We start from the raw sequence: 15,414 nt of genomic DNA on the forward strand, positions 1-15,414 counted from the left end.
ATTTATCTAGAAGAATATGCATAAGCATCAGAATTCGGTTAACCTACTGAGAAATAAAATGGCTTGATTTCCATGCACCATATATTCTTAGGAGACAAGAAAAAGAAGTGATTTATTGATCAAATCATATTTTGAGACTTAAAAACTTGATGATGATTGTTTTCATTAGAAACTCACGGTTCTGTGTGCATTCAGCTTTTTATTTGTTGTTTTTCTTTCCTTTTTAGTTTTTGGATAAATTATCATTCAATATACGAGAGACTGGTGGCCATAAAATACTCTTAGGGATATTGACCAATATGTGGCAATTAGATCAGTTTGATCATCTATTGGCCACTACATCAGGTTCGGTGTCAAAGGGCATATATTGCACTTTTGTATTACATTAATCTTATGAATAAGTTAACACTAGCACATAATGGACTAGACCAAACTTAGTTTCTTTGTTTGTTTGTTCATAAATGGATACAGGACGTATTAAAGTTACCAAGGGGAATATTTACCAATTTTGTTCTCGAGATCAAAATCAATTTAAATAGTCGCGTCATCATTGTTGTACTTTTCCAGGATCCAAAATGCACGTTAGCAAGTGGAAAACTTGCCACCTGCTTTAGCGATGTGATTCCCGATCAATAAACAAAAGAAAAGAAAAAACAAAATAAACAGAAAATGTTTCCTGCCAAGAATTTTAGAAAAAGAATTCCCAGTAATAACTAAGCCATTTTATTACCTGGTTTTAAAAAAAAACAGTAGTAAAATTTCATTTCTGCTAATTATATTACGGTTTTTAAATCGACCCAAATATGAATAATCTGACAAGAAATAAAAATTAAAAATGTAGACAAATTGTAATACCTATGAGATACCTTGTGCAGTTTAGTAGTGTAGAATAGGCCCGATGTGCCCTCCTGAGTGTATTAAGAGGTGACCCATCACCAAAAGGGTGCGAATTCGAATCCTACCATTGGGTCAAAGTCGGATTGGCTACTATGGTGATACGGTGTGGCGGACCGCATGTGGCCCGCACGCCGCGTGTTTGAGACCCCCTGGTCTATACTGTTACCCGTTCTTCCTACAGTTTCTAACGGACACGTCAACCATGAGCTGTCGGCGCATTATTCGACATCGAAGTGAGAACTGTGCTGTTCACCATTAAATCAGTGCTGTCCACAATTCTCCATCTGCTTTCCTGCCTTTTGATGGCCAGCTGTTACAAAATAACTGTTAAATGTTTTGAACTGTTAACTTTTTAGTGAAGTTATAGCAAAGTAGCAGCTTAGGAAACATTTCTACCTATTAATAATTACTGCCACGTAATCCGGGGACCAATAGCCGTTATACATAATATACATTATCATAATATTCATAATGTAAAGCTATACTGCGCTCATTTCTCCAAAATGCATAATGTAATGACCTGGAATGATGTACTAGTGGAATAAAGTGTTTGGTACCAAAATAATAAAACAGTCAGAACTAAACATAGGGGAATAATATTCATGATTCCAGGAAAGATAAGGACCGAGTCCTTACCTCAAAATGTTCAGATGCCAAAAATATCATACAACTAGTGTTTCGGTCTTTTATTGTGTTCGCTGAGACGAGGATATTAAAAAGGAAAATAATAGTCAAACAGAAGATTCAACAAATTCGCAGAACCATACATACAAATGGTATTGGAATATACATACAGATGGTATTGGAATTGATTGCTAACTACATGAATAACAAGGACTGTTCGCAATTACATACACTGATATGTCTAACAATTACATACACTGGTATGTCTAACAATTACATACACTGGTATGTCTAACAATTACATATACTGGTATGTCTACCAATTACATACACTGGTATGTCTACCAATTACATACACTGGTATGTCTACCAATTACATACACTGGTATGTCTAACAATTACATACACTGGTATGTCTAACAATTACATACACTGGTATGTCTACCAATTACATACACTGGTATGTCTACCAATTACATACACTGGTATGTCTAACAATTACATACACTGGTATGTCTACCAATTACATACACTGGTATGTCTACCAATTACATACACTGGTATGTCTACCAATTACATACACTGGTATGTCTAACAATTAGTTCTTATACTGATATTTGAATCTCGTACTTTATCCTTAGTTCTTTTCTTTTCCTTTCAATTTTAGGCTGCAATGTTTTATAAATTTTCTTTTTGTTCTACTGATATATACAGTTCCTCGAATTTCATCGTCTATTATTAACTCCTCAAATAGGGTAAGAAAACAAGTCGACTTGTCCTGCCAACGATAATGCCACTCAAATAAAGATATAGGTCTGATATGCCACCATATCCAATTTAAATCTTTTAATGCTTAGTTTTCTTCTTTATCATGACTATCAGTTCTATTTCATCGCCTCCACCGAATCCAATTTAAATTTGTTTGTGATGAAGCGTGTGAGAGAAGATAACAACATTAAGGAGGAAAGTAAGAATTTGAGCATAACGAATAACGCTGGAAAACGATTTGTTGATGCAGGCCACATAAGTGACAATTCTATTGAAAATAACAATATGTTCATATGATCTAACATGCATAAGGTTATTTACAAACTTACTTTAACATAATATGTGATAAACTACTTAGTTTAAATTCAGACCTGAATGTAAATTTGTGACCATCAAACTAAAAAGCAATCCATTTGGGAGCTGAGACCGCCATAACACAGGAACCATGCAAGTCACCCACTTTGCATGGGGCCTGTGCAGCCCAGAAATGGGAATACCAATATCTGCACAAGGAATTAAGAATTGGTCTAACTTTTCCTTACAGGTGTTATAGTTTGATTCCAACATCAGAAAGTCATCTAAAACACGTACCATGTGGCCAATGCCCAAACTGTGTCCCGCAACCCACCGTAATGCAGTGCTTAAATATTCAAAGATTTGACAACTGGAGCTGCGTAATAATCTAGGTCATTCCAAGAGAAGCCAAACATATGATACTGAGTCGGGCAGAGTGGAACAATTCTGAACGCACTAGCTATATCAGTTTTTGCCATAACACAACCTCTACCAAGTTTTTTAATGATTGCAATAGCGTGTTCCTCAGTTTGATATTGAACAACACTTTTTCCCGAGGACATACCATCATTTATAGAAGCCCGTGAGGATGTGATAAATGGTGAATCATGCGAAAAGTACCAGCTGTTTTCTTTGGAACCAAGCCAAGGGGTGGTATATGAAATAGTGAGAAAGGGTGGCTCTTGAAAGGCCCCGCAAACCTGCCAGGATCAAGTTCTTTGTCTATTTTGTCTTGAACAATCTGTGGATTTTGTATGGCTGATTTTAGATTATGTGATTGAATGGGGACAGAACACTCGTGCCCCACATTAAATCCAAATGTAAATCCATGTATCAAAATTTGTATCTTGGCAGTGTTGTTCCCTTTCAACCAGTGTTTTAACCTTTCAGCTTTAACAGGAGTAGGAAGCTTACTGTTTTCGCAGGACCCCTTTCCATAGCTGGCTGTGTTGTAGAGAGTTTGCTGTAGGTCCTTGGGACTGAGTAGATTTGTAGCCACCACGAAAGGGCTGCAAGCTGTCAGGTCTAGCCTGTTTTGGGGCATATTTTGGCAACAATTTGAATGGGTGTTGAATGGGTAGATCTTTTAATGCTTAGTTTTGTTCTTTATCATGACTATCAGTTCTATTTCATCGCCTCCCTTTAAACTTAATAAATTCCGGTGTCTTGCAAAACCAAACACGTTTATTTAGGCGTTATTGGATTGCGGAGATCATACAAGATTTACTTACCTCATAAACTAAAGAGCTTGACAACATGCTGAACTACACACTATCGAACTGAAAATTTGACAACAAAGTGCTCAAAGAACAGATGTTAATTTCCGTTATTCATAAACAGTCATTAACACATCGTTTATGAAAATAATTACTTATTTCAGATTACAGCCAAGATGTATATTAGACTGAGCTTAATAAATCTTGAAAATTAACACTGTATTGGGGCATAGTCTTTGGAACTATTTGTTACTGTTTACGTATATACGTGTCCTTGAGTTGGTCGGCGTAGGGATAATATTTAAAAAAAGGACAGTAAATCGTCAGATAACAAAGGGGCTTTATTAACGGCGTTGGTGCGACTCCATTAACAAAACGGACTACTTACAATGTCCTTGATAACTCGACTAGTCTAAATACTGGAGGAAATGGTTTAGGATTTAAAAAAATATTTTGTCATGTTTAATAGATATTTCGTTTCCGTCATTTTCTTTCATCTATTTTGCAATCAGAAATAAAATGTAATCGAATCTTTAGGTCCTTAATATATTCCCTTGATTTGTACATGAGCAGATAAGAATGAAAACTGGGACACTGGTAGCTTTTGCAAATACGCACGGTCATTATAAGAAGGCAAAGAGGCTGAAACAGCATACTTTAATATCCATTGAAACAAATATCCAATGAAACAAAACTATTCGTTGACGAACTAAGAAATGGATCTCTCTCTCTCTCTCTCTCTCTCTCTCTCTCATATTTCTCAGAGTAACCGAAAAGCGTTCCTCCTACTCAGCAAATCGTCTACACTTTGTCTCCGCCTGACATATCCATGCACGTTATGGCGTAGCCTACATACAAAGAATTACCGTCTTGATAGATAATGTTTCAACATCCAACACATAAGTAATAACAGTGTTGTTATAATACACAGTCCCGTCTGGGTAGACGTGCCGTTACAAAGATTATCGCTGCAGTGACAAGCTGTTCCCGGCCCATCTATCCCTTGTCTATCAGCAATATTCTGATCTGTGCACTTTTTCTCCATTGGCCTGGGCCAGCAGCCCCTCGTAATGTCTGCAGAGAAGAAAAGAAATAAATTTGCATTGCATTGTATTATTGGTACCGCTGCTGTCACCACAGAAAAAAAGATAGCTAAATCACGTTGTCTATTACCTTACACAATATTTCAAATTATAGGAATTATATATGGAGAATCTTACATTGGTGTTCATTTAATAAAGTTTATTGAACAAGCTGAGTAGTGTCTATCTATGCGAGCTTCGTCGAGCAAACGATTTAAATTATTCGAGTCGTTTATCAATTTTCGTTTTAAATTAGTACAACATGGGATTCAATTCATCACTTGATGAAAAATATTGATTGTATTATATACTTAAATGTGAATGATAACGACTTTTTGGCGAAATAATTTTCATATTCTTTTTTCATTCCTATATTTTCACATGTGAGAAACATATCCTTATATTTTCACATGTGAAAAATATATCCTTATTTAGACGGAAATTTCTTCTCCACAAATAAGAAACACATTTTATTCGATCACTTCTTCTGTTTCTATGATGGGGGGGGGGGGGGGCTATAAAATAGGGAAAATTAATGCTGCCAGAGCAGACAATAGCAGTTTTGAAAGTGCAATGAATGAATTACCAAATATATAAATGAAAAAAAAGTTGTTGGCTCTTCCTTACAATTTCTCGCTGAAGTCCAGGAAGTGAAAATGTATATATATATATATATATATATATATATATATATATATATATATATATATATATATATATATATATATATATATATATATATCATAACGCAAATAACAATCCTTTCAAGTGCACTGGATTCAGCAAGGGATCACGTGTCAGGGATTGATTAAGATAAATGCAATAAACTGACAACGAACAGTGTGAAACTAGTATCTAATTAGCATGAGCGCTTTCGACTCTTAATGAAGGCAAATACAAAACATAGACAAAACAAACAAATAAAACAGAAAAACAGTTATGTTTGCGAAACTTTACATGGCTGTTTCTACAGGAATTAAACCTTTTAGCTTTATTATGTTTCAACTAGTTTGTTTCAGCTTGTTGCTGATATTGAAAAATATTTGAATTGACCTATAAATTGATAAGCCATAACGACATATGTTTTTTTATATAAATTTATGTAAGCGCAAATTATATATCCCGGATATTTCATAGTTATAGTAGTCATAGACTATTAACCAAATTTAGAGAATTATTTAAAAGAAAATGTGTCGGCTGCTAAAGATTATTTTATTTGTGCATGGTTCTCTTTTTCTAGTCTTCTTCGTTTAAACCGCTTGGTTTCAATGTTTTAAGGCGGCGTATCTAGTAAGATTCCTTTTCTTCCCTGGTTTGGGAACTCCAGTTGGGGTTGTGAGCTCTATAATCCATATTACATCAAACAATTATATACTAAACTAAAGGGAATTAAAAGTTCTTTTAAGAATATCTAAGATATATAAGGTCTTTGTTAAACAGCCAGTAAAACCAGTGAGGAAATTTGTTTTTTTAAAATATATGTAAGATACGAACATGTAGAGCGCCACCCTGGCTGCTGGTTTAACTGAAATGTTTCGAACGAAAAAGGAATAGTGGGCACGATATGTGAGAAACATAGTAGCTTCCCGTGGGTCGTTGATTCTTCCTGGGATTTTTTCTGATTTCTTAGGACTATTTGGGATTTAATTGACAATACTGTAAGTTCTTTTTAAATATTCACTATGTATTCTATGGAAATAAATTATTTGTTTAATTTTACAAAACTTGTTCGTTTCACTCTTTTCTGGTACTTAGTTTAAGACCATAGAGTAGTAACAATACGAAAACCCCAGTAGAGGCCCCCAGTGCGGGCGTTTTGTTAAAGAACCTCTAGAAGAAAAAGCGGTTGGAACTTTGAGGTCTCTGATGACTTATATAATTAATTAATTAATTAATTAATTAATTAATAAATAATAATAATAATAATAATAATAATAATAATAATAATAATAATAATATCATGTCCAACCCAGTGACATTATCCTGACACCAGGCCGACCAGTTCTAACACTAACCTCTATATGCTGAATGCCAAGCAAGGTATCTGTTAGTACCATTTTTAGAAGTCTTTGGTATGACTCAGTCGGGATTCGAACCATCGACCTCCCGCATCCAAGGCGGACGCTCTAACCACTTAGGCGACAGAGCGGTCAATAATAATATTAATAATAATGGTTGTTGCTGCATGATCATTAATTTATATGCCTTCCATTTTCAAATTTGATGCTTTAACTTTAGGAGCAATTTTTTTTTTATGTCCCCATTCCTAGTAGGGAATTAACACTTTTTTAAAAAAAGTCCGGATTTTGCAACAGCGATGTAACTGATAGTTTGCCAAGTTTATAAATGTTGAAAAATAATAAATTGGTATTGTATGGCATGCTGTCTTCGTATCTTTAAATATGTTCACGAATAAATTTAAAACATTAAGTCCTGGTGTACGATAGTTACCGTTTTCGTCGATGCATTTCTGTTGTCTCTTTCTCAGTAATTAAATTATAATTATTAGATGATATGCGAGAATGGACAAGAGAGGTTTCGAAGATCGGGGCGACAAAAAGGGTATTGGTAGAGAAGTCGAGAGCTCTTTTAACCCTGTAAGTCCCCCACCCTATGAGGTATATGGCATCATGGTAGAAAATTGTCCAACTCATTTATTATATAACCATGGCTTTCTTTCCGATCTATCTTATGATTAGCTTTTGTTTCTCCATCTGTCACATGTATTTCTCTAGCATTCCTCTTGACCCATATTTTTTTGCATCAGCGCGAAATTCTTGAATTATCAAGATTACTTACAATGACTAGCGAAGACGTTTTCTCAAAAGAAGACCATCTTATATTAGTTCTGATGTTTTTACCTTCTTGAAGAGAAGGCCGAGAAGAACAGAGACTCTTTATTGTCTCAGGTAGAATGGTACTGAATATTTAGCAACATTCTCTATCCACTCAAGATCGAGAAAAATCTCAAAACATTTTAGGCCAAAGAGAAACCCGAACTGCTGGGACATCATGCCGCAGACATGTAGCATGATGTCCCACCCAGTCACATTATCCTGACACCAGGCCGACCAGTCCTAACACTAACCTCTTAATGCTGAGCGCCAAGTGAGGCAGCTGTTAGTACCATTTTTTAAAATCTTTGGTATGACACGGCCGGGGATCGAACCCACGACCTCCCGCATCCGATGCGGACGCTCCAACCTTCTGGTTAGGTGAAAATGAACTTGATTTGGGACAAGGTCAGCTACAAAATACAATTTTACGTAACCCACAGGATATAATGGATAAGTAAAATGACATTTAATGAAAATTAAATGCAATAACTCTGTACTTACCTAAGGGTGTATGCAATCAAAGTGACACAGACACACACACATGCATACATACATACATACATACATACATACATACATACATACATTTCTTGTTTTGTTAATAAAGATGTGATTTTATTGGGATGAAATTTCGTTGTTACGTTGTTTACTGCAACACCCAATCAAGAACACCTTTTTCATGCTAAATTTAACTCTGTAGCTATTCGCCATCCATGGAGAAGAAAACCAGTTTTAATCTAATCCTCAGCAATGACTTTTAAACAGTATCTATCCACATCTTGACTAAGTTTAAAAAGAATCTAATAGTATCCGAGAAAGAAAAAAAAATGGATAACAGATCTCAATAACTTTTAGTAGTACATTTGCAAAAGCCACGATAACCGGTTCACACCAAAAATTTATATTAGGATCACGTTTCTGAATTGAACTTCTGACCCTTATGTTTTGTCAATGATGGAAACTTGATGTAAGTAACACTAAAAAGATGCGATAATCAGCTTGAATATTAATTAAGAAAAAAATACACCGATACGTAAAATCCAGCTAAGAAAAATGGTAAATATGAAAGTTTTTCAGGGTGATATGCAGTTTCAATAAGGCCATATTGCTGAATCAATTATACGTAGATGTAATAGTTGCATATTCACATTTTATGTACCTAAAAATATGCATCCAAACAATAACGCTGAATGAACCAAGGATACGTAGTTTTGTACGTGATCATGCATTTCTTGAGTCCCCACATGTAGAAATCATCCACCAGAAATCACAAGGTCTACAGTCTACTCGTCCCTGACTTCGCCTTCATTGTGAGGTCGAATAATGGCGTGATGGACAGTCGATAAATGTCTTCCTGTGAAGTTTTTTAATCATACAATTTATAAAATTCAATAAACTGGACAATACGATGCAATCGTTCTTTCTGAATCAGAATGGTTTGAAAACCATGAAGAAGTCCACACTGGCATTTCATCAAATGACCCAAAATGTATTTGGGGATGGCGGCTGCGTGGATTCAGTTGGAGAAAAAAATCCAGCCCTCAAATCGCTTGAAAAAATCTTCCTTTGATTTATGGTGTCTAAAAATATTGTATTCAAGATATTAATTTTTAAAGTAAAAGAAAACATATTCCAGTCCGAAAATAAAGTGGCCCCACTCCACCCCCATCGCGAAAATTAAATGGTCGGTCCACAACTTTTAGATGATGGTAATTTGCACCCACCCCCCTTTCTAAGTCAGCAAATGAAATGTATGCTGGATGATTAGTATAATAAGGTGACTGGAAACGTGAAATTGATTCTGAAGTAATTGTATGAATAAAATCAACGATCCTTCTATAAAAACAGCTCTTGGCTGTCGTTGGTTCTTCCAACATTCATTAATTATATACGACTTTCCCCCAGCAAATTTACCCCTGTATTAAACTTGTGTAACACACAGGCAGTTGCGTCAAGCACACTCTGGTCTACCGTCCCATAGTTTTCTGGGGGTATCCGGGTTTATATAGTTTCTTTAAACAGAGAAAGCTGATCTAGCGGCACATATATATATATATGTGTGTGTGTGTGTGTGTGTGTGTGTGTGTGTTTGCGGGTCATACACGAGCAAATAGTTTTAAAAAATGCCGTGGCCACGGGAGTAACTACAAATATTCTGAATGCAAACACTATAGCGACGAAGTTCCTTGTAACACGATATACACGCAATCACAAATCATGTTGTGCAATAAAGTTACAAAAAGAGGTTATGACTTTCATACATTTGCGGCCCTAAACTTCACCGTTATTGCATATAGTGGGAACCCCTATTGTAATAATTCTTATAATATACAACGTTATATAAATAGGGGCAGCCAAGACATACACACCATTCACGGACACGGGGCACATGATGGATGAGAACTGAGTCAGTTTGCATCCAAACAAAAATGACGGAATTCAATGTTTAAATTTCAATACATACGTTACGGAAGTATACGTGTATTCATGGAACATTAATGAACCCGCAACAGTGACCTAAATGCAAAACTTAACAAATGTGTGACGGACAGACGGACAGACAATAGCAATACTTATGCCACTTCAACATTCGCAGCGTGGCAGAAAAAAATATAGAAAAACACTAATGACACTCTTATAAAAGTCTCCAATAAATGAGAATTTGTGCAATAATCAAACCAAATATAATTAGACTGGGTATGTATCCATGTTTGTATTATATACATGGAGAAATATTTAAAAGAGTGACCATTCCATGACCGTAATTTTCGTATGATTCCTGACAACCCCACCATACCTCCATTTTGTGATTTCGCCTTGTAACAGGATCCAGAGCAATCGAATGAATAAATTCCTTCCTTGTCTTTGTCGAACGGATCTCTGCATTTCGGATCAATCGTTCCACAGGAATAGCATTTAAGGGCCATAACTGAAAAAGTAAATACACTTTAGATAGCGCAATTTAAAATAGTTAATCTGAATGACGTTTTCGCTTGTTTAGAACCCTAAATTCTTTATTTTAAAAAAGTAATACACGTTTCAGCTAATTTGAGAAAACATGTCAAAAACGGCCATAAAGAACCCGTTTTAAATGTTTCTGCTATATACCAAATCAATGGTGTTGTCTAAGCTTCTCATTTGGTTCGTCTTCATTCGTGCCAGAAGAAGTAAATAACATATGCTCATATATTTGCACACACACACACACATATATATATATATATATATATATATATATATATATATATATATATATATATATATATATATATATATATATATATATATATATATATATATATATATATATATATATATATTTGCAACCGCGGATCCAGGAATATTGACGGGGGTGGGTTGGTAGTGGTGATGAAACAAGCAGATAAGGGGTCTTTGGGATGGAACCCCTGGTTGGGGCACAGGGGGCGAAGCCGCAGGAAGCTTGTGCATTTTAAGCGTTTCCAAGGTGAAAACAAGAACCTTTCGGTTTGATACAACTGAGCGAAACATGAATATCTCCCATTCAGCGCGCATGTCATTACGACTATATTGATACGTATTCGCTCTCTCCGTCGCTTCGTAGTTCCCCCACCTCCTTTGGCCTTTATATTTGATGAAAGATAAAATCATTTTTACCACTATTTTAAATTTTATTTATGAATGCCCTTCGCCGGTCCATATATTTTGCCACCCGGTGTGGTAATGATGTGTCGCCGTATGAGTCAGTCAGGGCAGTCATATTTGGAATAATAAAAGCAAGACACGCATATATTCGTACAGTTTCTCTATTGCTTCATATCAAGACAACACTATCTCTTTATTTCAAGCGATAGCATGAACATTTCTTAACCATAACCAAGTATATATATATACACTGTTGATACTAAATTCCAAATACATGTACACTATTGATACTAAATTCCAAATACATGTACACTATTAATACTAAATTCCAAATACATGTACACTATTGATACTAAATTCCAAATACATTTGCACTATTGATACCAAAGTTCAAATGCGTGTTGTTACGCATATTTAATTTAATTGTTTGTTTAATAGTTTTAAACTTTAAATTTTTTTTCATTGCATGCTATTGTAATGTAACATTGTATGCTGGACTTGACCTTGTCCAAATCTGAGTTCATTTCTGATTGACCAGATTGTCTTTTTTATTTCTTTTTATATAAACAACTAATACATAACTAAATTATTCTCTATGCGCATGGCTTAATATCAGGATCTTTATAAATAGAAGAAATAAATATGTTTATTCGGGTCAGGGTTTTGGACTTTCCTAAGTGAATTTTACTTGAATTGTTTCTTCTTTTTTTGTCTTCAGAAAATGATAAAGTGACCTGAGGTCAAGTAGAGAACTATATACTCTTGTGATTGTGAGGACTTGGTCATTCGTGATTTAACATCTAGTACTTCCTAGTTGTATTATGTTGTGACAAGTTGGGCTGAATTTGATTTTCTTCAAATTATTGAATTCAAGTGATTATTTGTTCTAGAAATACAAAAGTGCTCTGATCAAAGTCTTGATTAGAGACCTTCACTTAAATTTATAATATATTCAAACCTGTAATTATATTACTGTGATTCAACAAAAGACTGCTGACACATCATCACTCCATAACAGACACGTCATCGCCTTCAGTTTTGGATTTCAACTGGACTTGTAGTGAGTTTTATTCAGGACTTTAAATTACTAGGACTTGTGTCTGATCTAATTCTTTGATTATTTGGGGATTTAATTCGCAGTACCGTAAGTTTTTTTTCTTCTTCTCATTTTCACTTTGTATTCTAGATAAATAAATATATTTGTTAATTTTTACAAAGCTTGTTGTCTTTCACTCTTTTCTGTTTTTTACTTTAAGAAAATTTACAATACATGTACACTATTGATTTGTGTGTGATTTGGATTTTTTAACGTAGCTTTAACAATTTTTCAGTCATATTGCTAGGATATCTGCAGTGTGGCAGTTAATAGTGATGTCTAGCACTGGGATATCGTGCCGCAGACATGTAGCATGATGTCCCACCCAGTCATATTATCATGACACCAGGCCGACCAGTCCTAACACTAATCTGTTAATGCTGAGCGCCAAGCGAGGCAGCCATTAGTACCATTTTTAAAAGTCTTTGGTATGACTCAACCGGGGATCGAACCCACGACCTCCTGCATCCAAGGCGGACGCTCTCACCATTAAGCCACCGGAGCGGTACACTGTTGATACTAATTCCATTTATATTTACACTATTGATACTAATTCCATTTACATTTACCCTACTGATACTAAATTAGAAATACATGTACAATATTGATACAAAATTCCAAATACATTTACACTATTGATACTAAATTCCAAATACATTTACACTGTTGATACTAAATTCCAAATACATGTACACTATTGATACTAAATTCCAGATACATGTACACTGTTGATACTAAATTCCAAATACATTTACACTATTGATACTAAATTCCAAATACATTTACACTATCGATATTAAATGCCATATACATTTACACTATCGATACTGAATTCCAAATATATATACACTATTGATACTAAATTCCAAATACATTTACACCATTGATACTAAATTCAAAAATTGTAGAGAGAAAGAGAGTGAGTACATAACATGGTAATGGAGAGATTGTATAGCAACAGCTGCGTGTTCAGGCATAAATAATCACCTTTTGTCCTCGAAGCCTTTGTTGGTTTCTTTTTTCATGCCTTGTGGGGAAAAATATTTAGTTAATTCCAACGCGAAAGCTATATAAATTTAAATGATATTTTTCACATACCTCTATTTGTGCATAGAAAAAGGATGATCCCGACAGTGAAAATAAGCATTTTCGAACAATCCATGTCACTTTGTTTTGTTTCCACTGGCTTACGACTATTATTCATCGACCTGCGACGCGATGATTACACATTGCTCGTTTTGACTACGCCTCTTGTTGAAAAGAAGACCTCGCCACCTTGCGTCCTATCAGGTGACAGAATATAATCGCCGCTTATTGGTTATTGCAAATATAACATGATCTTTAACAAGCTGATGGGGTGGGAGACACTGATAAAGACAACTATGTTTGATCACAAAATTTCAGTATAGCCAAGCCCCACTCTTAACAACCGGAGCCTTTGAAAAAGGAGAGAGTAGAGGAGAGATGAGAAAGATAGTACTATATCTGGCTTTGAATGTAAACTTTGACAGGTAGACGCAAACCTGTCTAGCGGGTCAATAATTCGAACGTACACGAGTACCTACGAGTCTGCAATAGAACGGTACACGTGTCTTTCTTTTTTGTTAATTAGACAATCGTCAATTTAGGAGGAAAAATGTTGTGTTTTCATTCGTGACTTAGTTATGTAAACTTTTGTGTGTCGACTTCATGTCAAGTCAAATTATTATTTATTCCATAAACGTTATGCCTCATAACCTATATACGATATGTTATAATCGTTACCTTAGTAGTTATACTCGTTATAATCGTTATAATATACGATATATATATATATATATATATATATATATATATATATATATATATATATATATATATATATATATATATATATATATATATATACGATATGTTATAATCGTTACCTTAGTAGAAGTTATCTTACATGCTTTTAAAATATCTTATGCACTAAATTAATTAGGAAATCGCATCTAGTTTAAAAGATATCTTATAAAATGCGTGGGATCTAATTTTAAGTATAAAACATATGGTACAAAACATACAGTATATCAACATATTTTATAAAACATACAATATATCTTATATTATCGGCAATTTTGTAAGATATCTAATAAAATTTGTGGGATATCTTATAAAGCGTATATAATATCTTATATAGTTGATAACATATTTTTTTAAACAAAAACTTATTTGAGTTGCCATGCACGTGCTGTATTTTGTTACTACAATGTTACCAATTAACTAGCTGTAAAGACACTTTGTCCATGTTGACTTGCAAGCCAGAAAAAGCATCTTTGAAGCTACACGATAATTATTCGACAGAATTGATGGTTAAAGTCCCAGTTTTGCAGTGTTGTTGAAATTTAATAATTAACGTTACAAAGTTGACCGTGTCTAAAACATTAAATGGATAAGAGGTTCAAGTTAAAAATAAGCTCTAACAAATTTACCGGACACGAGAATGAACATGTTTGACAAATTTTGTCCAAAAAGGATACAAAAATGGTCTTGTTTTCTTTGATAGGCTCTTACGAAAGATGTTGTGGGAAACTGTTTTATGTATACACACAAAATTAAACAATAAACAATATCACAATTTAACGAATTCTCATTACATCGTTTCCACAGAAGGCCATAGTTTAGTTACACGTTGTCTATTATATTTCACTTGGACATTTGCTAGGTATTAACTTGTGCTTCTTATTGATCTATTTTCACATTTTAGACTCGTTAATTGATAGGTACATATCCGTAATAACTGGAACATAATCTAGTATATGTACTGTTAACTACCGTCTGTACTTGCTTTTAAGACGAGACCAACTGCAAACTATACAGACCCAGATTTGCCATCGCATAATGCGCCGGCAAATCTGGATCTTTTTAATTTGTTAGAAGTAATCAGCACAGCAAAGAACATATACCTTAATCTGCATGCACATTATGCTACGGCAGGTTTGGAACTTGGTTGT

General features: G+C 34.5%; 1 protein-coding gene across 1 annotated transcript; it reads right to left on the minus strand.

Annotated features, from left to right (window-relative positions):
* Nucleotides 1-1,592: 1,592 nt before the first annotated feature.
* On the minus strand, nt 1,593-13,676 carry LOC149802243 (uncharacterized). Its single transcript, XM_089954411.1, has 3 exons — nt 13,538-13,676; nt 10,517-10,648; nt 1,593-4,874 (listed from the first exon to the last, which is right to left on the minus strand). Exons 1-3 carry the CDS (start codon nt 13,641-13,643, stop codon nt 4,663-4,665), a joined length of 450 nt encoding a protein of 149 aa, XP_089810537.1. The 5' UTR covers nt 13,644-13,676; the 3' UTR covers nt 1,593-4,662.
* Nucleotides 13,677-15,414: the final 1,738 nt, after the last annotated feature.

The sequence above is a fragment of the Sinohyriopsis cumingii genome, chromosome 4 (assembly GCF_028554795.1).
Source record: "Sinohyriopsis cumingii isolate HCF-2022 chromosome 4, ASM2855479v2, whole genome shotgun sequence".
NCBI lineage: Eukaryota > Metazoa > Mollusca > Bivalvia > Unionida > Unionidae > Sinohyriopsis > Sinohyriopsis cumingii.